Genomic DNA, 26,101 nt, shown 5'->3' with positions numbered 1-26,101 from the left:
TTAGGATTTTGGAATGCTTTGGAAACAGCGAGGTTTCTTGAGCTCAGGGGGAAATGAAATTGAAAACGGCCCCTTTGCTAAGGCTTTGCTGGATGCAATCTTGCTGCACAACGATTGGCAATAAGTTGCAGGGCATTCCAAAGACAACACTGAGGAAGGAAAGGGAAACTGACTGGACGACAGAGTTGCTAAGGCCGCAGCATTACAAGATTCAGGCTTCATAAAGAAACCTCCTCCCATTGGTCGCTCTATTCACACCAAGTTAACTATATACTACTTGGAAGGACACCCAACATTTAAAAGATATTATCAACTCCAAATGGATTAAAGGCCTAAATGTAAGACCAGACACTATAAAACTCTTAGAGGAAAAAGAAGGAAAAACACTCTTTGACATAAATCACAGCAAGATCTTTTTTGACCCATTCCTTAGAGTAATGAAAATAAAAACAAAAATAAACAAATGGGACCTAATTAAACTTAAAAACTTTTTCACAGCAAAGGAAACCATAATCAAGATGAAAAGACAACCCTCAGAATGGGAGAAAGTATTTGCACACAAAGCAACTGACAAAGGATTAATCTCCAAAATATACAAACAGCTCATTCAGCTCAAAATTAAAAAAACAAACAACCCAATCAAAAAATGGGCAGAAGACCTAAATAGACATTTCTCCAAAAATGGGCTGAAGACCTAAATAGACATACAGATGGCCAAGAGGCACACGAAAAGATGCTCTACATCATTAACTAGTAGAGAAATGCAAATCAAAACTACGAGTTATCATCTCACACCAGTCAGAATGGCCATCATTAAAAAATCTACAAACAATAAATGCCAGAGAGGGTGTGGAGAAAAGGGAACACTCTTGCACTGTTGATGGGAATGTAAACTAATATAGCCACTATGGAGAACAGTACAGAGATTCCTTAAAAAACTAAAAATAGAACTACCATATGACCCAGCAATCTCACTACTGGGCATATACCCTGAGAAAACCATAATTCAAAAAGACACATGTACCCCAGTGTTCACTGCAGCACTATTTACAATAGCCAGAACATGGAAGCAACCTAAATGTCCATCAATAGAAGAATGGATAAAGAAGGTATGGTACACATATACAGTGGAATATTACTTAGCCATAAAAAGGAATGAAATTGGGTCATTTATAGAGATGTGGATGGACCTAGAGTCTGTCATACAGAGTGAAGTAAGTCAGAAAGAAAAAAACAAATATCGTGCATTAACACATATATGTGCAATCTAGAAAAATGGTACAGATGAACCTATTTGCAGGGCAGGAAAAGAGACGCAGACACAGAAAATGAATGTGTGGGCCTGGGCTGGGCGTAAGGGGGGTGGGATGAACTGGGAGATTAGGATTGACATATACACACTACCATGTATAAAATCATTAGCTAGTGGGAACATGCTGTACAGCACAGGGAGCTCAGCTTGGTGCTCTGTGATGACCTAGATTGGTGGGATGGGGTGGAGTGGGAGGGAGGTCTACGAGGGAGGGGATATATGTATACATGTAGCTGATTCACTTTGTTGTACGGCAGAAACACAACATTGTAAGGCAACTATACTCCAATTAAAAGAAAAAAATGATATTATCAGAGATGGGCAAGTGAATGCTACAGCTAAGGAACAGCAGAGGTGGGTTTCTGATGGATGCATATTTGACCAGCATCCTGGGCTCTGGTATGGGCCAAACAGCTACCCTGCTCTTTCTGGTGTCACTCAACAAACCATCTTAAAATTAATACATGAAATGACTGATTAAAGAACTGATAAAATGATAGCCTGGGGAAAACAATACTTTTGGAAACCTCCCATAGTAGCGACTGAAATATGTCAAAGGTATCAGATCATCCGAAATATGACCCAGGAAAACCTATTCATATTCTCAAAGCCACTTTCCTTTATCTCTTGATTCCTTTGCTATCTGGCAACGGGATTTTATCTAGCTATCTCTCTCTCAAAGATACAAATACGTTCTTGTGACAGTTTGTATGTATTCCCATTGAGTGGAAGCCTTTCCTTGCAGATGAGCAACCACCATTGCAGCGGCCAAAATATTGTTGGAAAGGATTAGTCCTACTTGGGGAATTCCCTTGGAATTACATAGTGATAAAAGTAGCCATTTCACTGGACAAATTCTAAATGCTGTTTGTGAAATCTGGCCTATACTACAACATTTCTACTGCGCCCATCATCCTCAGTCCTCTGGTCTAGTGTAAAGAACCAATAGCATAATCAAAACACAATCGGCAAAACTCTCTGAGGCTATCAGTCTTCCTTGGTCTAAATTACTACCCATAGTTTTATTAAACTTAAGATCTACACCCTTTGGAAAATACAAGTTATCACCATTTGAAATAATTACTGGAACACTTAGGATTCTTGACTCAGGGCTATACGAGCCCCTTCTAGTCAAGGGAGATCTTTTACATTATTGCCAAAGTCTCATTAAGACTAAAGAAAAATGAGCACCTGGTTGAAAAACCTTTACACAGTAAAGTGCTCCTGGGATATGAAGACCTAGAACATCACAATTTACAACCAGGGGACTATGTTTATTGGAAAAGACATCTTTTAAAGGATTCCTTGCAGCCCAGGTGGAAGGGACCCTATCAGGTACTCTTATCCAACCTCTGTGCCAATAAAGGCATTGATTCTTAGATTCAGGTTTCTCATTTCAAAAAGGCTTCCCCACCTGAATGGGCCTCTGAAACAGCTGGAGACCTCAAGCTGAAACTTACCCAAAAGTGAAGCAAATGACACCTGATATAGACAACTCTCCCAAGACTCCATGATCACCATTAATGAAATCTCTCTTCTTACCTTTGTTCTAATTGCCATTATCACAGAGTTGCTATGTCTCCTTCGATACGTAGTAATTGATGATATATCAACTTGCCACTCTCCTTCTTATACTCCTTATAGACACGTGCTCAAGGAGTGAAAATTTTCATGCACGGGTGTGTGCTTGGAATGAAAGTTTAAAAGAAATGACCCAGGTCCTTTGGTCCCTTAAGTTTGACTATGAAGGACTGGAGAATTGAACTTCTGAGACTCCTCCTTTTGGTTTCAGGTTTATTAATGTTCTTAGCCCTACTACATACAGTGGGCATCCTCCTTTGGCAGTAATTCTATGAAAACCATGTATCTTGCCAGAACTCTCCTGGGAAGAAGCCTCTGGCTCCAATTCTTGGCCATTCAACTAATCTATTCAGCTTAGGATTCTTTCTTTAACCAAGGCCATGAGCCACCCTTTCTCCTCTTTATATTAAAATGGCTGATTTTACTTGGATAGTTCTTTCATTAGACTTCTGTTATTATTCTTTCTTAAAATCCACCCAGAACCCTTATGCCTGGAAGAGTAATGCCCTAGTTTGCAATTCCCAAAGTCTAGCCACTGGAGGAAATCTAAGATTGTTGGCTATGCCATTGGCACCCCAAATCACTTACCAAACACTGGGATCCCCTTGCCTTAGCTATCTCCAAGCTTACTAATATCCCTCCACCATGTCCTGTTCAGAATTCATCTATTCTCCCAGCATACCATGTTTGCCTACTTGAATTCACAGCTCCTTTTTCCTGTTTGGTCAATAGAATCAGACAAAACCCCCAATAGTTCTTAGGAACAATTTGTTCCACCAGTACCCCGCGGTTACCCAGAAACATTGGCTCTCAACTTTACCTTGCTGTGCAACAGAATATGTCCTCATGATGACCCTCCACATATTCCATCAAGGAAGGCTACAAGGCTGCTCAAATATAACTGACCAATGGTTTAATTTCACCTTGACAACTCCTTTCTTTGTGCCCCATCTGCTGTATCTTTGTAGTTGGAAGATGACCTGCCTCAACACCCCTAGCCCTAGCTTCTCAATGTCCCCTAGGATTTTTAATGGCCCCTTTGACTGTATTAAATTCTCCAGAAATTACCGAATAGCACACATGCTCTACTTCCTTCCTCTGCTGAGAAATCTCTTCTTAGGGATTTCAGAAATATCTAAGAATTATATTCCCCAAGTGGAGGGTTGGAACCCTTGACAAATTGGTTCGAAATCTCTCTGCCACCATAGCAGACATAGCTAATGCCACAGTCATAGCATTAAGTGACCAAGTTAACTCCCTAAACTCACTTACTCATGTTATATTAGATAACTGATTTGTCTTAGACTACCTTCTGGCAGAACATGGAGGTATCTGTGCCATCTTAAATGCCACCTGCTGTACTTGGATAAACACTTCTGACATAGTAGAAACTCTAACTGAGGTCCTACAAAAGAAACCCGCTTGACTTCACTCTGATACCCTTAACACTCCCTTAATGTTTGTTCAGCTGTTTGCCCTCAAACATTGGATCTTGGTTCAGAACTGTTCTGCAAACTGGGTTATTGCTCTTAATAGCTGTTAGCTTCTTTATGTTGATACAGTCCTTGCTTAAATTGATTACTTCCATACTTAACCATTCTTCTGCTTGGTTAAGGCTCACACAGACCACGATGCTTGAGGCAGCACAACATCATGACGCCGCCAACGATTTTCCTGATCCACTTATTGACTCTTACACCCAACCCCCACTCTGAGGAACATGATGAATCCAGAACAGGCAACCAAGCCACTCCAGCTATGTGGGACTAAAAGTTGCCCTGGTGATATTTTCTCCAGGAAAACTCATGAGCAAAGGGGGGAAATGTGAAAGGAACAATGGCATAAATGACTGAGACGTGCCCCGAGGAGCTCCAGGTTCACTGCCCACGCTGAACTTTTGCTGAACTCTCTAAAATAAAATTGTTGATATTGGCTGAGTTGCCAAAAGGAAAAAACAATCCTGAGAACTGTACTTTTTCTGGACTGAGGAAACCATACCTTTCCCTAGTAACAGATGAGATGCGCTTGATAACCCAATTGTGTATATAGAGTAAATTTACCCTCCAATCCAAGTTCTTGGTAAACTATAAGAAGGAAACTGTAAAAAATCAAAGGACACACATCAACTGAAGGGCTTCACACTCCCTATATTTCCTATCAAATGGAATGTCAAGAAACAGATGGGTATTTCTTGTACCACTTCTGTCAGACATAAAATTCTGAACCACTTAATTGATTCCCAAAGTCAGAAACTTTGGGAATTTCTGGTCCATGAATATATCCAGTAACAACCCTTACCTCTTTTGGGTTACCTCTTTAATTTCCCTCATTCTATTTTAAAATCAAAAAAGCAAACAAGCAAGATACATAAATTATGCAGATATGCAGACATTACACAGGACTTTTCCCCGGAAGGTCACAAAACTTTTGCGTGTGTTGTTTAAGAAAAATAGACCATAATTACAAGATATTACTCACTTCTGCTTCCCATGAGAAGACAGTCTTTATGTCAGAGTAGTCTCAGGCCCCACGTAGGGGATTTTCTTAGTGTCAGACTCATCTAAATTCTCTCTCCTACAAACAGGTACTGCTGTGCAATTTCTTGATTGTCTTTCCATTTATGATCCAACTGGTACAGGAAATGCATTGTTGGGTTTCCCTGGTGGCGCAGTGGTTGAGAGTCCGCCTGCCGATGCAGGGGACACGAGTTCGTGCCCTGGTCTGGGAGGATCCCACGTGCCGCAGAGCGGCTGGGCCCGTGAGCCATGGCCGCTGAGCCTGCGCGTCCGGAGCCTGTGCTCCGCAACTGGAGAGGCCACAATAGTGAGAGGCCCACGTACCGCAAAAAAAAAAAAGAAATGCATTGTTTTAGGCTAATGAGAGAAACTTTTAAGCCAAATGAAGCTAAAAGATCTATATGCACTTCAAATAATGATTTTGAATGAAGAGAAAGAAAAGTAATGAGAGTTGCAAACAGTAGCACATGCATGCCAACCTCAACAGCTTGTATGCACCACATTAATACTACCAAAAGAAATGTGCCATAATTTACCAGCTTCCTTTAAAAGCATCCAAAAATTACCTTGTACTCAATATGCCCATATTACAGACAAGAGGTCAGTAGAGAAGGATAGGGACTAGAGGCTTGGGTTAGCAATTACTCAACAATGAGCACAAATAAATTGTTATCTACCCCTAATTGCAAAGTGTTGGGAAAAGACTCATAGCAAAATTTCACATCACATCAACAACAAGTCACAGACTATACAGGTGATCTAGAAGTAAAATTTAAATTAATACCTCAAAATTTGAGATATAAATCCATCATTCCTGTAACTCATGGCTCAGAAGCAAAAAAGGCATTAGGTTTAACTGTAATGCAATAGCTTAATGTTCAGAGCATGGTAACTGGAGTTTAGAGCAGAATTTTGAAGATGATTATGTTTCTAATCCAGTGAATGCCAGCAATGAACAGAAACAGATTTGAGCTGTGATGATGGCTTCCTAGTTTTGAATATGCACCTTACTTGGCTTTATTAATAATTATTGCCAGGTTTTAAGGAAGACCAAAACTTATTTACATTTAGTTGTTATTTAGCCATGGTTCTCCCTGGCTCATTCAAATTCTGTGGTTGCTATTATTTTTTATTATAGTAAAATATTTGCTTTTACTGCATACACAATCAACAAGCTGAAATTGCTTCACATTTATTTTAAATACTTTGTTCCATTTTTTACTCAAATTTTTGTTTATAGGTACTAAAGCTACCTGTAAAAGAAAATCATTCAATTTTATTTTATATTATGGTTTACTTTTCAGAACCTCTACATTCACTGACATAAGGTATTAATATTATAGTAATTTTTCCAACATTAATATGCATGATGAAACTTTAGTTCTAGTAAATTTCCTGGTCTTATTCCCTTCTCTATATCAGTATTTTTGATAACAATACATTTATTTTTAGCTATGTGCATTATATGTCTATTCAAGGTTAGTACAATATTACTGCATATCAGAACTTAGGACTTCTCACATTATGACACACTGTATTTATTTGAACAATATAATGGTTTATGTAACACACTTTAAAATTGCTTTTACTACATGATGAAAAGTAATTATTTTTTTCCAAAAAATTCCTCCATAAAGTTGCAATGCATTGTGTATACACCTTATATTTTACATGCTAGCAAATACGATACTTTCAGAACACTGACATCCATCAGATTAAATTATTAATTTGCCTTTTCTAGGTACTGTAGTTTTCTGATAATTAAGTTCTGTTTGGTTTTGTTTTAAAATTACATAAGCATTGTAAATGCAAGAAATTATACCTAATTTTATGTTGGTACATATTTAAGTAACATTATAATAAAATCCAAGAAGAATGCAATGTTGTATGATATTAGATCTAGTTAGTGCTCTAAGTTGGAAATAGAACATATATCAAAAAGCTAAGGAACCAATTTTAACAACAGTGAAAAATAAAAGGACATTTGTTCAAATTATTAAAGAATTTAATTCTGGTATATAGTACTTACACTTTCAAAAAATGAGTACTTTGATAGAAACTGTGAGAAATGAAAGATAGCTTTTGTAACTAAAAAGATGCCAGGTTGAGGAATTAATGGAATCAGAATTTCAGAGAACATCCCCAATTTCCTCATTTTATAGAAGAGGCAAGAGAAATAGAAGCTGAACTACATGTTCTGGACCTTTAGTTGTCCTTTGCCACTGTTATTTTTGCTTCTGAAAAATATAATTTGCATCACACCCAAAAATACTAACAACAATGCCCAAAGCCATACAGTTTGGCCAAGTGTTTCATTTCCTTTTTTGGTCAAAATGAAAAAGTGGTACCCTGAGGATAGAAATCACAAAAATGCATGCCCAGAAAAGATGGTATGCATCAGTTTAATAAGAAACTAATTTGGAGAACAATATTTTCTCTATTGTCAAATTTCTGTAGCTGGACCTTGTGATGACATTTCCGCAGAACACAAGATATGTAATTTTTACAGGGTATACAAATATTTTATAGGGATATTAAAGTTTTTGGCTGGTGAAAATGATTTGGTGGGATATAAAATCTTTGCCCAAATAAACAAGAAAATCGGTTGCATTCTCTATGTAATTATTTTCTGAAGATATTTTGGATTTTAAGACCCTTTTAAAACACTTGAGTTATAAAAAATTAATACTATAAAAACTAGCTATTTCTTTCACTCTCTTCTACTTCTACAAATCAATTCTTTGCTGAAGATCAGTTCATCCTAGTTCAAAATCAGTTCACCCTAGTTCAAAATGCACTGTTAAGTGAGAGGCCCGCGTACCGCAAAAAAAAAAACAAAATGCACTGTTATACCACATCCATTATCTTCATGATGTCAATAATGAGTAGGTATAATAATTATTCTAGTATTTTAAATAAATTCCATAACTTACTGAAAAGCCATTGTCCTAATTGAACTGTGCAGCAATCCAAAGTAACCAACAACCAAGTCAATCTTGTCATGGTCTCATTATTTTTAATATATAATAGTGACAGCCTAATATTTGCAGTTATATTCCCATTAGGAGGTCTATACATTAGCTATTATCATCAAAGTATATCAATTTCTTCAAGCAGATTTTTGGTATGTAAGAAACATAACAAAATTGGCTTTTCAAGAAAATCAAATATTGCCATTAAGGCTTCAAAAATATGAAGTAAAAAAATGCAAGTTATATACAAAACATTAAATTGTGAACTGTAACCAAATTCACAATTTCAATTTAAATGGCAGACCTAAGATTTTCTATGGCAAAACTATCTTGATTATTCCAAGTTAAACAAAAATTCCTAATACTAATGGTTAGGTTACTCTATCATATGTCCCAATAAAGGTACACTTATGAGAACAGTTTTAAATATTAGCTTCTCTGTCTGCCTTTTAACATGATACACTGATAATTTTAAGCCATAAAGAAAGTTAACAGCCCCTTAACTTATAACGACTTTGAAGTTTATTTTACAGCACTTTTATTGAGACATCATGTAACTATTGACCAGGACTGTTTACAAATGCAATGCTTGGCCTTTGAGACAATTAAAAACTTTTAAGTATCAATACTAAAATTTTACATCATGATTTGTTTAACTTAAGAAGTGTTATGATGGCTGAAAACTAACAGAAGAAAATCTAAAGCAAAAATATAATGATTTCCAGAAAAACCATATATTCCTCCCTTATATGAAAGGGAGGGAGGGAAAAAGGAAGGAAGGAAAAAGAAAAGGAGGGCGAAAAAAGATGAAGAGAGAAAGAAAAGGGGCAAGACAGACAAGAAAAATACTTTTATTTCCTGTTTGCAAAAAGGAGGGAAACTCTGAGGTCTCAGCAAACAATGTAATCAACTGAGTCAGTTTAAATTAAGGCATCTTCTTTACATGTTATTGAATCCCATCATGCCTTTCATATTGCCAGCAGCACCCTGTTGAAACTGCCTCATCATTGACTGAAGTCCTGCCATACCACCTAGAGCGAGAGTAGAATAAAATCAGATAATTATTAAACACAACTTGAAACATTTGTTACTTTTGCCCAATAAGTACTTGAACTTCTAAAAAAATATACTGGGTTCTGACTGCATCAGCCTTAAAGTATATAAAAATTTGTATTATAACCAGTATCCTCATCTATAAAAGAGAATGAATAACTTACCTCATCACATTATGAGAAATACATACTACATGAAGAGATCTCAGAGCAGTACCTGTCACACAGTAGGGAGTCAGTAAATCTAAACAAAAATTTTTTCCTGGGGAGTCTGAGTCTTGTAAATAGTAATAATTTGGGGCAGGGATAGGGGGTAGTTATTTCATAGGACTTAAAGTAAGAAAACAATTCACCATTATTGAACATCTGTTCTATGCCCAGAACTGTACTAAATGCTTTCCTATCTATTAGCTCATTTAATCATCATAATTTCCTGACGAGCTATTGCCTGTGATTTTACAGAAGGGGAAAGTGAGGTTCAGAAAGTTTAAAGAACTTTTTATAGGTTACATGGTAAAAGTGGAACTGGGTTTTCAAAATCGTTATATAATTCCAAAGTCTAATCAACGAAACTATCCAGATTCTAAACTAAGGAAAAAGGTCACCAGAACAAGCATTAACAAAAGATGATTAAGTAGCTTGCTCAAAAATCACAAACAGCAGCAGAGGAGTAAATAAAACCTCAGCTTATACAGCACTGTTACAACCATTCAACTTAGAAGTTAGATGGCCCTTTTACTTAAATCATACATTGTTTGAACAGATTTTCATATCACAACAAAAGGCATATTAAAACTCAACCCTTATAAACTAAACCAAGTATTAGCAACTGGCGACAACTTTGTATTTACCCATGTGATGAAGAACTCTAGGATCCATCATTTTGGCCATTTGTTGATTCAATTTTGCCATCTGTGACTGGCTCACATTCTTAGACATGTCACCACCTGAAGAAAAAAAGGTTTTGAGTCAATATAGACTGTAATATAATCAGGGTATCATAGAAATTGAGTAAATATAAAGAAAAAAACCTATAATCTTATCACTCTAACACAATTATTTCTATTTGTACATATTCCCCTTCTACTCTTTATCCCAATTTCATACATATTTTTGAGAAAGAACAAGTGAAACTCAATATTAAGGGACTTTCTTTTTCTTTAAAATTATTTTATTTATTTATTTTTGGCTGCGTTGGGTCTTCATTGCTGCGCTCAGGCTTTCTCTAGTTGCGGCGAGTGGGAGCTACTCTTCGTTGCGGTGTGACTTAATGTGTTTATAAATCACTATCTGAAATAATATGTGGTGTTAGGAATTATAACCAATTTTAAACTTGTTTGTCTAACTTTTCTCCCTTGTCACAAAAAAGAAAATAGGATATAGTAGGGAAGGAAAGTAAGGAAACTGTCAAAGACAAAATGTGATAGGGCTTCCCTGGTGGCGCAGTGGTTGAGAGTCCGCCTGCCGATGCAGGGGACATAGGTTCGTGCCCCAGTCTGGGAGGATCCCACATGCCGCGGAGCGGCTGCGCCCGTGAACCATGGCCACTGAGCCTGTGTGTCTGGAGCCTGTGCTCCGCAACGGGAGAGGCCAGCCACAACAGTGAGAGGCCCGCGTACCACAAAAAAAAAAATAAAAAAATAAAAAAAATTTAAAAACGTGATAAAAACTTATGTAAATACCCATCTTTTTTAGAAAGCTATTCAGTGGTATTATTCATCTTTGGAGCTTACCTAATCAATATTTCTTAAATAATAAATTCACCTTAATAGTGTTTATGATATAGAAAAAAACCTTAAAGAGAGGGCTAGGACAGTTGATTTTAACCCTTTGGAAAAACAAACTTACCTTTTTACCTTAGACAATACACAGCAAAATAAATTCTAGGTGGGATAAAGAGTAAAAACCTAAAAAAAAAAACAACAACAAGTAGAAGAAAGTATAGGTGACTACTGTGGTATCAACATGGGGAAGGCTTTTATGAGTATAAAATAAACCAAACCAAAAGGCCTGGCTGCGTTAAAAATGAAAACTTCAGAGACTTCCCTGGTGGTCCAGTGGTTAAGAATCCGCCTTCCAAGGCAGGGGATGTGGGTTTGATCCCTGGTCGGGGAACTAAGATCCCACATGCTGCAGGGCAACTAAGCCTGCATGCTGCAACTACTGAGCCTGTGTGCTCTAGACTCCGCGCGCCACAACAAAGAGCCTGTGTGCTGCAATGACAGACCCCGCATGCTTCAACGAAGATCCCGCATACCGCAACTAAGACCTGATGCAGCCAAATAAATAAATTAGTTAATTAATTAAAAAAACTAAAACTTCATTTTTAATTAAAAATAAAAATGAACGGCAAATGAAATTTTGGGAAAAATATTTGCAGGTATAGTCCAAGAATTTTAAAGAGTTATTACAAAGCAATAAGGAAAAAATAAAACAAATGGACAAGTAACCTAAGTAAGAGGGAATTCACCAAGAAAATTCAAACCAATAAATGTACGAAGAAATGTTATACGTGAGTAATCAATAAAACATATTGAAAAACATTTGACCATTAAATTGGAAATACTGAATTATTACAAAACTTATTCTGCATCTACTATATTTATGATCAAAACAGACAAAATCCCTGGCCTCATGGAAGACTGCACAGAAACTAATACAGGAACTGATACTGATATGAAATCAGCCTAAACATCCAACAAAGACGCATTGTGCTAAACAAAGATACATGCGTAACTGGAATAGTACTCAGTGGTTAAAAGTTATATTCTGAAGAATATCTGACAATATGGAAAAAGAGTCATGATGTTTGAAAAGAAAAAGCATTAGTTATATCAAATGTTATTTGCAATAAGACCCATGGGATTCTCTGGGGAGTAAAGGTAATGGGTGTTTTAAATTTTTTTCTTATATTTCCTTATATTCTCTAAATTTTCTTTAATATATACTATAACGTCACAAAAATAAAGTCATTAAGTGTGATTTTTTTTAAATATTAGCATTTATTACCTTGAATCTGAAAACAGATAAATCACAGATTGCATTATAAATCCTGGAAGTACTTGAATATAACATGAAATTCAGCAGTGTATTTTCTAATACTGGCAGTACTCCCTGGCTTTAATTTTTAGTTTCTCAACCTCTTTCTTTCCTTTCAGTGTGTCAACTAATGATGAGCTTGTTATTTTTCTTACCTTTGAAAAGTCCTTTGATACCTCCCATCTTTTTTACCATCTGTGCAAATTTGGTATATTGTGTCAAAAGTTCTTGTACATCTCTCGTTGACACACCTGATCCTCTTGCTACTCTTTGGATTCTTCCTGGTTGCTTACTGAAAACCTTGGCACCATCAGTACTGTCCAGTTCTGTAGGCAAGGGTCAATAACTTTCACGTACACACAATTAACATTCATTGTCAAAGCAGTCACATGCAAATATCTTATACAGAGAAAATAAATACAGTGGTGAAACCACCAACCAAATTTAACAAATGTTGTTATCATCTGCTGTGTCTTCATCTGGTTTTTTAAAATTAAACATGGAATATATTCAAAAGAATATTTATAATATCCATAAGCTATAAAAACAATAAAACAAATACACATCTACTCACCCTACAGTTTAAGTAAAATAGAACATTGTGAAAATTTTTCTTTGAAAAAATTTTCTTTGTCCACCCTTTCTATATCTCATATCCAACTGCTCCTCAGAGTATATGCCAGAGGTATAAGGTATATTTCAAAGAGGAACAAAAGTGCTTACCTTAGCTCTAAATAACTATTATCCTTTAAATCATAAATTTAGGCATATAAGCAAGTAGAAGTAGGTAGGTTCTATCTATAATCAACAGAATAATTGTATATTTCCTATATAATCAAGTAATTACTACTAGTTTTTTAACGCCTTCTGTAACGTAAAGAATGAGTTAATTCCTTCCAGTGTTTTGATAACTCTTAGAATACGAGGTACATTTCTTATGGCATTAGTTGCATACAATCTCAGGAACAAAATTTCTATTATGTTTGCATTCTCTCCACAATATCCCCCAATAAGTGATCACCTAACTCTGATTTAACAACCCCAGGAGAGATGACCCACTATCCAAAATAAGTCAATCTATGCCATTCTAATACCCGTAATTATGGAAAATCTTTTCACATATTAAAATGAAATATGTTTGCCTGACATTCCTTCCTATTTTGCATAGATGTCTCCTTGCCAGGTATAAAGAATAAGGCTTTCAAATTATTTGAGAGCCATGATGTCTCCTGTGAATTTTCTCCAGGTGACAAATATCCAACTCTTTTGACTGTTCCTCTTATAACATGGTTTAGCACCCCATTTACCACGCTGATTTCCTAACTACATTTTCTAATTTGTCTATGCCCTCTAAGCATATTGTCCAGAAGTGAACTGAAATCCAGGGGAAGACTAATTACTCATGTAATACAAATAAAGATCAAATTATCTCATAATAAACTTATAGTCTGTTAAAACCTCTAAATCCATTTCATAAATGCAGCTTTTAAGCCACATCTTCATGATAAAATATTTAGAAAATGTGTATCATATTCCTTGCAAGAGCTCAAATGGAGTGAGAGAAAGAAGACAGCGAATAACAGCACATCCTGGCAAGCAATAGGAGAGAGTTAAGCAAAAAGCAGAAGGGGCATAATTCAAAGAAGAAAGGAAGTCAGGAAAGGCTCCATGCTGGTGGTTTCTCTTTAACTGTGTAGTCCTGAAGGACAAGTATAAGTAAAGAAGAGAAAAGAGCAAGGGATATTCTAGGAAGCAGAACATGGATTCCTAGAATAAATGAAACTAGTTTTGTGTAGAAGGAACAATGCATGGATAAGAGCTGAGAGATTTAAGAGATTATAAAAGTAAGTAAGGACAAAATTATAACAGAACTTGTACACCAGGCTTAGGAGTTGGGAATTCATCAAGAAGACAACATAGAGCCACTGAAAGATTTCGATCCCAGAATTGTTATGTTTAGAAAGATTATTCTTGTGGCAGTGAGGAAGGCAGATTAAAAGAGTGAAAGGGCTTCCCTGGTGGCGCAGTGGTTGAGAGTCCGCCTGCCGATGCAGGGAACATGGGTTCGAGCCCTAGTCCGGGAAGATCCCACGTGCCGCAGAGTGGCTGGGCCCGTGAGCCATGGCCGCTGAGCCTGCGCTTCACAACGGGAGAGGCCACGACAGTGAGAGGCCCGCGTACCGCAAAAAAAAAAAGAGTGAAAAAAGAGAAAGGGAAGTGTCAGGAGGCTACTGTAGCAATCCAGGTAAGGAATGATGAGTGTATGAACTAATTCAGGGGATATAGAGACAAAGAGGAGAGAGAAGATACGAGAAATACTTAGGAAGTATAACTCACTAAGTCTAAGGTGATGTTAAGGTTTCTGTATTGTACTTGAAGTGATGAAATACTGATACGAATGGAGTGTGATAAGTTAAGTATGTACATATATTGTAATACCTAGAGCAACCACTAAGAAAACTACTCAAAGAATCATAAAAACATACAGATACATTAAAATAGAATAATAATGTTCAAACAATCCATAGGAAGATAGAAAAGAGAAAACAAAGAACAAAAATCAGAGTGAACAAACAGAACAAAAGATAAAATGGCAGAACTTAAATCCTAATATATAAATAATATATCAGTTAAAAGATTATCAGAATTATTAAAAAAGAAAAAACATAACATGTTAATATGAAACTCACTTCAAATATAATGATACAGGTAGGTTAAAGGTAAAAGGATAGAAAAAGATATATAATACAAACAACTAATTAAAAGAAAGCTGGAGTGGTTGCATTAATATCAGATAAAGTGGAGCAGGGCAAAGGAGAGCATTACATACATAATGATAAAAGGGTCAGGTCAATTCACTAAGAAGACATAACAATCCTAAATGTGTATGCACCCAACAAAAGAGCTTCAAAATACACGAAGCAAAACTGACACAACTGAAAGGAGAAAAGTTAGGCATCTCAATACCTCTATATCCATTATCAATAGAATGACTAGACAGTAAATCTAAGTTGACCCCAGTTTCTAGCTTGGGTAACTGAATAGATAGGTGGAAGTGTCACTCACCAAAGCAGAAGCACTACATTTTGGAACTGATGTACCTCAGAAAACTCTCAAACGTGTAATAGAGATGTCTGTCCACCATTCAGTGAGCACCTAGACAGGAAGTGATCCAGAGTATAGACTCTCAAGCCAGAAGCCCAGCCTCTCCATTCCCTAGCTAGTGACCTTTGGCAGATTACTCAACTTCCCTGTATCCTAATCTGTAACAGCTAGATTGGATTTTGACCCCAGAATTGTCCCTTAAGAGTTGTTGTGGGTTAAAATATGTAAAGTGCTCAGGACAGTACCTAGGGCAGAATAAACACTCTAGATATGGCTGCAGTTATTAATTCTACATTCAGAACTTTTTTTTTTTTATTTTGCGGTACATGGGCATCTCACTGTTGTGGCCTCTCCTGTTGTGGAGCACACGCTCCGGATGCGCAGGCTCCAGTGGCCATGGCTCACGGGCCCAGCCGCTCCGCAGCATGTGGGATCTTCCCAGACAGGGGCACGAACCCGTGTCCCCTGCATCGGCAGGCAGACTCTCAACCACTGCGCCACCAGGGAAGCCCTGCACAACTTTTAATAGTGTTGAAGATACACAGATGAGAGAGAAACATTATTTGGGTTACTATGAAGGCCTAGAGATCAGGAAAGACGTAGAGACTACAAAAAATAATCAGGTAGTAGACAAAGCATAGATGTGGATTAATTATTCAAAACTGAGCAGAATGATAAGAAACACTAGCTGAGGACAGAAAACTGTAGCATATATTCATTTAAGAGGTTGGGTGAGGATGAGACCAGTGAAAGAGACTAAGTGAACAAGAGAGGTATGTGTAGTTCCCTGGTGGCCTTGTGGTTAGGATTCTGGGCTTTCACTGCCGTGGCCCCGGTTCAATCCCTGATCTGAGAACTGAGATCCTGCAAGCCACACAGCACAGCCAAAAACACAAACAAACAAAACAAAACAAAACAAAACAAGCAAACAAAAAAAAGAAACCAATAAAGGTAAGGGTAAAATGGAGAGATGGTATAATGGAAACCAAGAGAAAAAGGTGTTTAACATCCAATGTTATAAAGGTCAAGAAAAAAACTGAAGAGTATCCATTAGAGTAGACCAGTGGAAGGTTATTGAAAATCTTTGTATGATCTATTTCACAGTAATGGTGGGGAGAGAAGTCAGATTTCAGTAGTTTGGGAACACAAACCATTCTTTTAAGAAGTTTGACTGAAAAGAGAGACAGAGTAAAAGCATGCGGGAGAAGTGAAGCCTAGAAAATGTGAAATTGTGAACTTAAGAAAGAATGTTTATATATTGATGGGGGAAAAAAGTCAGTAGGTAAGGAGAGACTGCAGATATAGCAGAGGATTTTACTGATGGAGAGAGGTCCTTGAAAAAGCTTTAAGAATGGTTTGTGGCTGTCACAATCTCATAGATAAATCAGCCAAAAGCTGAAATAATTCAATGCCAAAAGCCTGTATTTCTTTGTAAATAAGAACAGAGATCAAGAGTAGAAGGGCTACAAAAGGGTGATAAATGTTTGGCATGCCTGCTGGGTTCAATCAGAAAGGGTGCTACAAATACTGGGAAAAAGATAAAGAGGTCATGGGTCTAGAGATATTCATGGGCTGAGGACCTGAAAGTACAGGAGAAAGGGATAATGTAGGATTAGAGATAGAGCAGTGTACTTGAGAAGACCAAACCTTGAGAGTTACAGAGCAAAGTAAGCTGGTAAACACTGCATAAACTCTCTCTCTCTTACACATTCCCAATTCATGTTAGCATATTAGAGCTCTGAGGAGACATACAATAAATAAACTTACTAGTGTTTTTTTTTTAACTCAGCATTCCCCCAAATTTATTTGACTACAGAACTCCCCTTTTAAGTTATTTCTATCAACACCATAAAGAACTTGTGTTCTCTCCACAGAACTCATTTGGAGAAGCACTATACTAGACATTTCTCTCAATGAGGAGGTCAACCCAGTAATCCCAACCCTTTGAGCAAGAGCTTTCAAGCAGCTAGAAATCTCCCTAACAATAATCTTTCAGTCTAAATTTTCCCCATCTTGTCCACAAGAACATAGTTAAACTCTCAACTTACTGATATTCAGAACATTGTCCTCCAAGTCAAATAATCTACCACCTTACCTTGATCATTCATACTATCCATTATTGTCATTAACTTCTTTAGCCTGGCCATTGACTCTTGTTCATTTCCTTTGCTCATAAAATCTGTTCCGAAACCAGGGATCATTCCCTAAAAGATATATTAAACATAAAATCAATAATAGCTTGAGATTAATTGTTCAGAATGTTCACATTTAACTAATGGCTTTAATGTTAATACTAAGTTTTAAAAGTATCTATTTTTACCCAAATATTAAAATAATTAAAGCAAGTGTATCTGTTCTTAGAAATTTTAACAAAAACAAAAGAGGTTAGAAAAAAACTTTTTAGTATAACTAACCAAGATCTGACTGAAGGGGCCCATTTTCATGATATTTTGAAATTGTTCATACATGTCTCGCAACGTAAACTGACCTGAAATACAATATAAATGATGCAGATATATTAGAGAATGAACATTTCCAGTCAATAAAACCTAATGATTTCCCTTAATCATGGGCTCATCTTGAAGCACACTTATAAAATATCCAATCAATAAATATTCACTGAGCAGTTACTACACACAAGATCACAGGATGAATACAGTGGAGACAGATAGATCCTATCCTAGAGAAGCTCATATTCTATCAGAGAAAATGGACATAAATACAGGAAACGTGAAAACAAAGGAGACAAACTATACCTACTAGGATAACTGAAATTAGTAAGTCTGACAACACCAAAAGTTAAAGAGAATGTAGAACAAACAGAACTCTCATATACTGCTGATGAGAATTGTAAAATGGGCAAAAGCACTTTAGAAGATTATGTGGAGTTTCTTACACAGCTTAGCTGTCCATGAACTGGAAAATGGATAGACTCTGAATGAAATACTACTCTCAGCAATAAAAGAACAGGCTATGGGCTTCCCTGGTGGCACAGTGGTTAAGAATCCACCTGCCAATTCAGGGGACACGGGTTCAAGCCCTGGTCCGGGAAGATCCCACATGCCGTGGAGCAACTAAGCCCAAGCACCACAACTACTGAGCCTGCGCTCTAGAGCCTGCGAGCCACAACTACTGAGCCCACGGGCCGCAACTACTGAAGCCCAGGCCCGTAGAGCCCGTGCTCTGCAACAAGAGAAGCCAGCGCAATGAGAAGCCCATGCACTGTAACGAAGAGTAGCCCCCTCTCACCACAACTAGAGAAAGCCCGTGTGTAGTAACGAAGACCCAATGCAGCCAAAAGTAAATAAAATAAATTAAAAAAAAAAAAAAAAGAAGAGGCTACAGGTGAGTACAACCACCTGGATGAATATCAAAAATATTATGCTGAGTCACAGAAACCATGTGGGAAAAAAAGATACACTCTAGGATTCCTATAATATGAAGTATTTACTAGGAAGGGGAATAAGCAAACTTTCTAGAGTAATGGAAATATTCTATTTCCTGATGGAGTGTAGATTATTGTGCATTTGTCAAAGTTGATTGGATGATATTCTTAGAATCTGAGCATTTCATCATTATGTAAATTCAGTTAAGGAGAAAAACAGAAAGAACAAGACAAAGGAGAAAGATTATTTTCTATTTTTGTCCAAAGATATAAACAAAAATGGTGTTTGGTTTTAGGCATTCTGAATTTTAAGTAGCAGTACAATATCTTAAAAGAAATGTTATAGCCGGCAGCTAGAAATGCAAAATAAAACAGTGGTAGAGAAGATTAAGGCTAAAATACATATTATACAGAAATGACAACTGAAGCTATGATAAATATAAGAAATCCACTGTCATGGAACCCAAGTGAAGAGTCTGAAAATATAAAAGGCAGATAAAACTGTTAAGTACTGGGAGCCAAGAGGAAAGACAAAGGTCACTACATTTGGAAATCAGGAGGCCCTTGGTGATAACAGAAATGAGTAGAATGTTAGACGCAGAAGCAAAATGCAGAGATATAAAGAGAGATCTAGGAGTCAGAAAGCAGACTGACGAGGAATATATTACCCAGTTTAGTGTGGTAGTAGCAGGGGGAAAGAATCAGGCAATAAAGGATAGATTCATTCATTCAACAAATATTTACTAAAGACTTACTAAGTGCCAGAAACTGTACTAGGTACTGTGAACATAAAAGAGGAAGAACACAGCTATGAAACCTACCTTCACTTTCCAGCAGGGAAGACAGACATCAAATCATTGTGATGACTCATACAGCAATTACAGGATCCAATGGAAACATACAGTAGGGGGTTCTAACTTAGTCTAAGGATAAGGTAGAATGTCCCTGAAGCACATTTAAGGAAAGACTTGAAGTATTAGTAGGAGTTAGCCATTGGCTGGGATAAAGAAGGACAGAAGTAGGAAGAAGAGAGGATAACTACCTAACAGGCAAAGGGACCAGCAAGGGCAAAGGCAGAGACAGCAGCGTACATGTGAGAAACTGATAGAAATTCAGCATGACCAGCACACGGAATGCTAAAAACAATAGTGTCAAAACATGACTCGGAAGATGTGGGTTAGATAGTGGAGTCATTCAAAACTACTCTAAGGGAAATGGGAAGCTACTGAAAGATTTTAAGAAAGGTAATAGGATCAAATTTGCATGTCTGAAAGATCATTTCGGCTGAAGTATAAAAAACTGATCCAAGGGGAAGAGTCCAAAAAACTGGAATATCTGTTAAAAGACTTAGAATAAACAATCTAGATAAGAGATGAACTTGCATAGTTGCTGGGAAGTAGGGGATGGAATGGAGATAATTAGGAGGTAGAATCACTAGGACTGATGACTAATCGGAAAAGGACTGGGCAGAGTGAGGAAGAGATGAGTTGATGACAACATCCGAATTTCTGACTTTGGCAACAAGACAAATGATGTTAAATTCATAGATGATAACATTGGGGTGGGAGGTTAGGATGGGAAGACAAGGATAAACTGAACTAAATGTCTAAGGAAGATCTAAGCATCTAAACATACAGATATGAGTCTGAAGCTCCAGAGAAAGAAGATGGCCTAGAATGATCCCTGGAAAACATCAACATTTGAGAAGTAAAGGCATAGGCACCTGACAAGATGAATGAGAAGGAGCAAAGAGGCAGGATAGTACGTGGCCATGGAAATTAAGAGTAATACCATTTTGAGAAAAACAGAAATGGTCAATAATATGTTAAATGCTTCTGGACATTGACGAGGGATTGAACTCGCACCCCCTGCAGTGGCAGCGTGGAGTCTTAACCACTGGACCACCAGGGTAGTCCGAGGTTAAGTAATTTGAAAAAGTCACATGTTAGATTAAAAAACTTGAGCTCTTAATCACATTTCAATAGGAGTTGACTTCAATGTGGAGTAAAGAAAACATGTGTGGGTATTTAATCTCATTCTTTTAAATTTCTTTTTATATGTTTTATTACATATAAATATAAAATTTATAAGTAAACAAACAAATCAGAAGAGAGTATTCTAATGTACTTTTAACATGTTTTACTCCAAGGAACCCAATGAAAGCTTCAATTTTAATCAATGCAATTTGATTACAAGAAAGAAAATAAAAACACTCCATTCTATAATTGCTTAGATGCCTGAGATTTAAAATGATTTATATATAAATCTAAAACAGTAAACATTTGAAGAATTGACTTTAATGGATGTATCATTTCAAACAAATTACAGCTTTATCAAAAGAAATCCAGGTAAGTCATCTGAGATCAAATGCTTTTTGCTACTCATATACCATGTTTCAACTTCTCTATAAGTGCTTCATTGTCATCCAACTTCAACTCGTTGACTTTATCTATCAGTCCTTCAATGTCACCCATACCTATAAGACCCAAAAAAGTAAAATTAATAACTAATAGTGTATCTGTTTTACATTATGCAAAATGCATGCACATACATAATAAGCCTGTGAGATAGGCACTTCACAGGTGAAAAATTGAAGCTGGAGACGTTAAGTGACAAAGCAGGAACTGCAGCCCAGGGTTTAATTCCAAATTCCATGCTCTCAAACACCTGGAGACATTATGAAAGTTTTGCTGCCATTATCACTGCTATTACTACAACCACATGCTTCTGTATTGAGCTCTAAAACTTCTCCAAGGAACTTTCCATCTAATAGCTCATTTTACCACTCTAACTACAGGAAGCAGATAACCACCATCCTTAGTTTGCAGGTAAAGAAGATAAATCATAGAAGAAAATTATTTTCCTGAGCTAGTTAGCGAGAGGGCAGAATTAAAATCCTAATCTGTCCTAAAAATTCATACTATTTCTTGAAGGTTTTCCTATATCCCCACCACTGTACACACCAAGAAGTTTGCTGATGAAAGGCTGTGTTTTGAAAGGTTCAAAGTCATCTATATGTTCCCCTGTACCAATGAAAATAATTGGACTTTTTGTGGCAGCAACTCTGCAAAGAAAAAGAAAACACAAAATAACCTCAAAAAGGAAAACAAATTTCTAGAAGATTTTAAAGGTAATTAGACAAAGGTACATAGCTCAAGTTTCTTTTCACTAGCTAAAGGAGAACTGTATCAGAGGTACTCCAAAATTCTGTTTCTATTTAAACTTCTTTTACAGACCATACTATGTCCACCATTGGAATATATTTTAAATGATTAATAAGAAAGCCATAAATACACACACACACACACACACACACACACACACACACACACACTAAGCCCAAGACACGGGACAATAACATCAATGATACTTACGCACTGAGTGCACCACCTCCTTTTGCATGACCATCAAGTTTTGTCACTATTACTGAGGCTACATCTACTTTATCTTTAAAAGCCTTAGCCTGGGCTTCACAAGCCTGCCCAATGGACGCATCCATCACATAAACAATGTTATCGGGTTGCTAGAAAATTTAAATAGAAAAGATATATATTTTTACTGACCTTAAGCAAATTTCATCATTAGAAGCTATAAAAAATATTTATTATAATTATTCAATCAATCAGTATTTACTGAGGGAGTACTATGTATTGGGCACCATTTATGTCCTCAGTCAAAGAGATGAATAAGAAAATCCTTATCCTTGTGGAACCTACATTCTAATCACTGGAGACAAATAAAAAAATAGGCAAATAAACATTTCAGATGTACAACAATTAAAATGGAACAGAGAAAATCAGTTCTGAGGTGTGAGAGGTTTCTTTCTGTAGGGTGGTCAGGGAAGACCTGTCTGGAGGTAACATTTGAGCTGAGGCCTGAATAAAGAGGAAAAAGTTAAGCAATGATCTAGAGGAATCACACTCTAGACAAATGCAATAGCAACAGTAAATCAGAGAAAAAAAGTAGAAGAGTGTGCGCTGAAAGCAAAATAAATAAAGGACAGATGAGGATATTCCCCTTAGGTCTGCTCACCTAGGTCAAAATAATGGCACAGCTAAACAAAACAAAACAATGTATTAGTATTAATCATTAACCAAAGAATTACTGCCAACACCTCAATGGCAAAACATGGGTTCATAATATGTGCTATAGATTACCTATAAACCACTTCTTCCCAAGTTATTTCCATCACAATTTTAAAGAGACACTAAATGATTATTAATATTTTTAAATGCTTCATTTTAAAAATCTTTCAAAATTCACCTAAGGCAAATGTTTTTAAGTTAATTTAAATAATTTACAGAAAGGAAATTCAACAGCTATTAAAGGTTCTCATTTTTTTTTGCTTGTTACTTTTTCTTATACATACTAATAAGATGATTAAGTGAGAAAGGAAATATTTCAATACTCATGAAAATTTCATATTAATGTACAGAAGATTAAGTCCTTATCATACAGACAAAGGAGCCCAAAATAAAAATATATTACTTGGAATCTTTCTTACAGACAAAAAATAATTTATATGGTTCATAAACTCAATCAGGATTTATAATTAATTTAACCAAAGTCTTAATAATGTTGATAAATTAAGCTACTTACTATAGCATTAGCAACTTGAAGCATTTCTTCAAACAAAGAGTCTTCTTGTTTATGGCGGCCACTTGTATCAACAATAATAATTTCAAAATTTTCATTTTTGAATTTCTCCACTCCTTCAGAGGCAATGATGACAGGATCCATTTCTGTATAGCTATTTAACATGGAAAAATGACTTAGCAGCAAAACTTCCAAATACGAAAAATTTGGAAACTGTTAGTGCACCCTTAATCTACTCTGGAAAAGTCATAATGATCACAATTTCAATTTAGAAGTATAAAATCTAATAAGTATTAAATATAACAACCCACTTCTAGAGCAGCATGAAGCAGTAATCAGTTTTCCAATTACAAAATCCTGTATGATTCTTTTTTTTAAATAAATTTATTTAAAAACAATAAATAGCCCCCATATTTATTTATTTATTATTGGCTGTGTTGGGTCTCGGTTGCTGTGCGCAGGCTTTCTCTAGTTGCAGTGAGCGGGGGCTACTCTTCGTTTTGGTGCGCGGGCTTCTCATTGTGGTGGCTTCTCTTGTTGTGGAGCACGGGCTCTAGGCACGCAGGCTTCAGTAGTTGTGGCACACGGGCTTCAGCAGTTGTGGCGCACGGGCTTAGTTGTTCCATGGCATGTGGGATCTTCCCGGACCAGGGCTCGAAACCATGTCCCCTACTTTGGCAGGCAGATTCTTAAACACTGCACCACCAGGGAAGCCTGAAATCCTGTGTGATTCTGCTGTGTATCTTTTCTGAATGAGCTGTGAATCCCTCAATTTTTTTTACATTTTCTTTAATAACTGAACTTGTATTACATAGTGTTTTAAACATGCTTTTCCACTTAACACCCTTTTATAAGCAATGTTTTAAACATCTTTATTGGAGTATAATTGCTTTACAATGTTGTGTTATTTACTGCTGTATAGCAAAGTGAATCAGCTATACGTATACATATATCCCCATATACCCTCCTTCTTGCGTCTCCCTCCCACCCTCCCTATCCCACCAATCTAGGTGGTCACAAAACACAGAGCTGATCTCCCTGTGCTATGCAGCTGCTTCCCACTAGCTATCTATTTTACATTTGGTAGTATATATATGTCAACGCCACCCTCTCACTTTGTCCCAGCTTACCCTTCCCCCGCCCGTGTCCTCAAGTCCATTCTCTACGTCTTCATCTTTACTCCTGTCCTGCCCCAAGGTCCATCAGAACCTTTTTTTTCTTTTTAGATTCCATGTATCTGTGTTAGCATACGGTATGTTTTTCTCTTCTGAGTTACCTCACTCTGTATGACAGACTCTAGGTCCATTCACCTCACTACAAATAACTCAATTTCATTTCTTTTTAAGGCTGAGTAACATTCCATTGTATATATGTGCCACATCTTCTTTATCCATTCATTTGTCGATGGACACTTAGGTTGCTTCCATGTCCTGGCTACTGTAAACAGTGCTACAATGAACACGGGTACATGTGTCTTTTTGAATTATGGTTTTCTCAGGGTATATGCCCAGTAGTGGGATTGATGGGTCATATGGTGGTTCTACTTTTATATCTTTAAGGAACCTCCATACTGTTCTCCATAGTGGATGTATCAATTTACATTCCCACCAAGAGTGCAAGAGGGTTCCCTTTTTTCCACTCCCTCTCCAGCACTGATTGTTTGTAGATTTTTTGATGATGGCCATTCTGACCATGTGAGGTGATACCTCAGTGTAGTTTTTTTTTTTTTTACATCTTTATTGGAGAATAATTGCTTTACAATGGTGTGTTAGTTTCTGCTTTATAACAAAGTGAATCAGTTATACATATACATATGTTCCCATATCTCTTGCCTCTTGCGTCTCCCTCCCTCCCACCCTCCCTATCCCACCCCTCTAGGCGGTCACAAAGCACCGAGCTGATCTCCCTGTGCTATGTGGCTGCTTCCCACTAGCTATCTATTTTACGTTTGGTAGTGTATATATGTCCATGCTACTCCCTCAGTTTGTCACAGCTTACCCTTCCCCCTCCCCATATGCTCAAGCCCATTCTGTAGTAGGTCTATGTCTTTATTCCTGTCTTACCCGTAGGTTCTTCATGACATTTTTTCTTCTTAAATTCCATATATGTGTGTTAGCATACAGTATTTGTCTTTCTCTTTCTGACTTACTTGCAAAGGATTAATCTCCAAAATTTATAAGCAGCTCATGCAGCTCAATAACAAAAAAACAACCCAATCCAAAAATGGGCAGAAGACCTCATTGTAGTTTGGATTTGCATTTCTCTAATGATTAGAAATGTTGAGCATCCTTTCATATGTTTGTTGGCAATCTGTATATCTTCTTTGGAGAAATGTATTTTTAGGCCTTCTGCCCATTTTTTGATTGGATTGTTTGTTCTTTTGATATTGAGCTCCATGAGCTGTTTATATGTTTTGGAGATTAATCCTTTATTCATTGCTTCGCTTGCAAGTATTTTCTCCCATTCTGAGGGTTGTCTTTTCACCTCCTTTATGATGTCCTTTGCTGTGAAAAGCTTTTACGTTTCATTAGGTCCCATTTGTT

General features: G+C 36.8%; 1 protein-coding gene across 3 annotated transcripts in view; it reads right to left on the bottom strand.

Annotated features, from left to right (window-relative positions):
• Positions 1–6,916: 6,916 nt before the first annotated feature.
• Positions 6,917–26,101, bottom strand: part of SRP54 (signal recognition particle 54) — a 45,978-nt gene continuing 26,793 nt past the window's right edge. For all 3 annotated transcript variants that reach the window (XM_032621556.1, XM_032621557.1, XM_032621558.1), the window contains 9 exons: positions 23,562–23,712; positions 22,337–22,485; positions 21,926–22,026; positions 21,352–21,438; positions 17,992–18,065; positions 17,673–17,781; positions 12,628–12,798; positions 10,285–10,380; positions 6,917–9,412 (listed from right to left, as the gene is read on the bottom strand). In XM_032621556.1, the coding sequence (XP_032477447.1) occupies positions 9,321–9,412; positions 10,285–10,380; positions 12,628–12,798; positions 17,673–17,781; positions 17,992–18,065; positions 21,352–21,438; positions 21,926–22,026; positions 22,337–22,485; positions 23,562–23,712 (1,030 nt within the window). In that variant the 3' untranslated portion in view covers positions 6,917–9,320. The remainder of the gene's footprint in view (positions 9,413–10,284; positions 10,381–12,627; positions 12,799–17,672; positions 17,782–17,991; positions 18,066–21,351; positions 21,439–21,925; positions 22,027–22,336; positions 22,486–23,561; positions 23,713–26,101) is intronic.

Source organism: Phocoena sinus, chromosome 2, assembly GCF_008692025.1.
Source record: "Phocoena sinus isolate mPhoSin1 chromosome 2, mPhoSin1.pri, whole genome shotgun sequence".
Taxonomy (NCBI): Eukaryota; Metazoa; Chordata; class Mammalia; order Artiodactyla; family Phocoenidae; genus Phocoena; species Phocoena sinus.
Note: the sequence above shows the minus strand (reverse complement) of the source record. Positions and strands in the feature narration are given on the sequence as shown.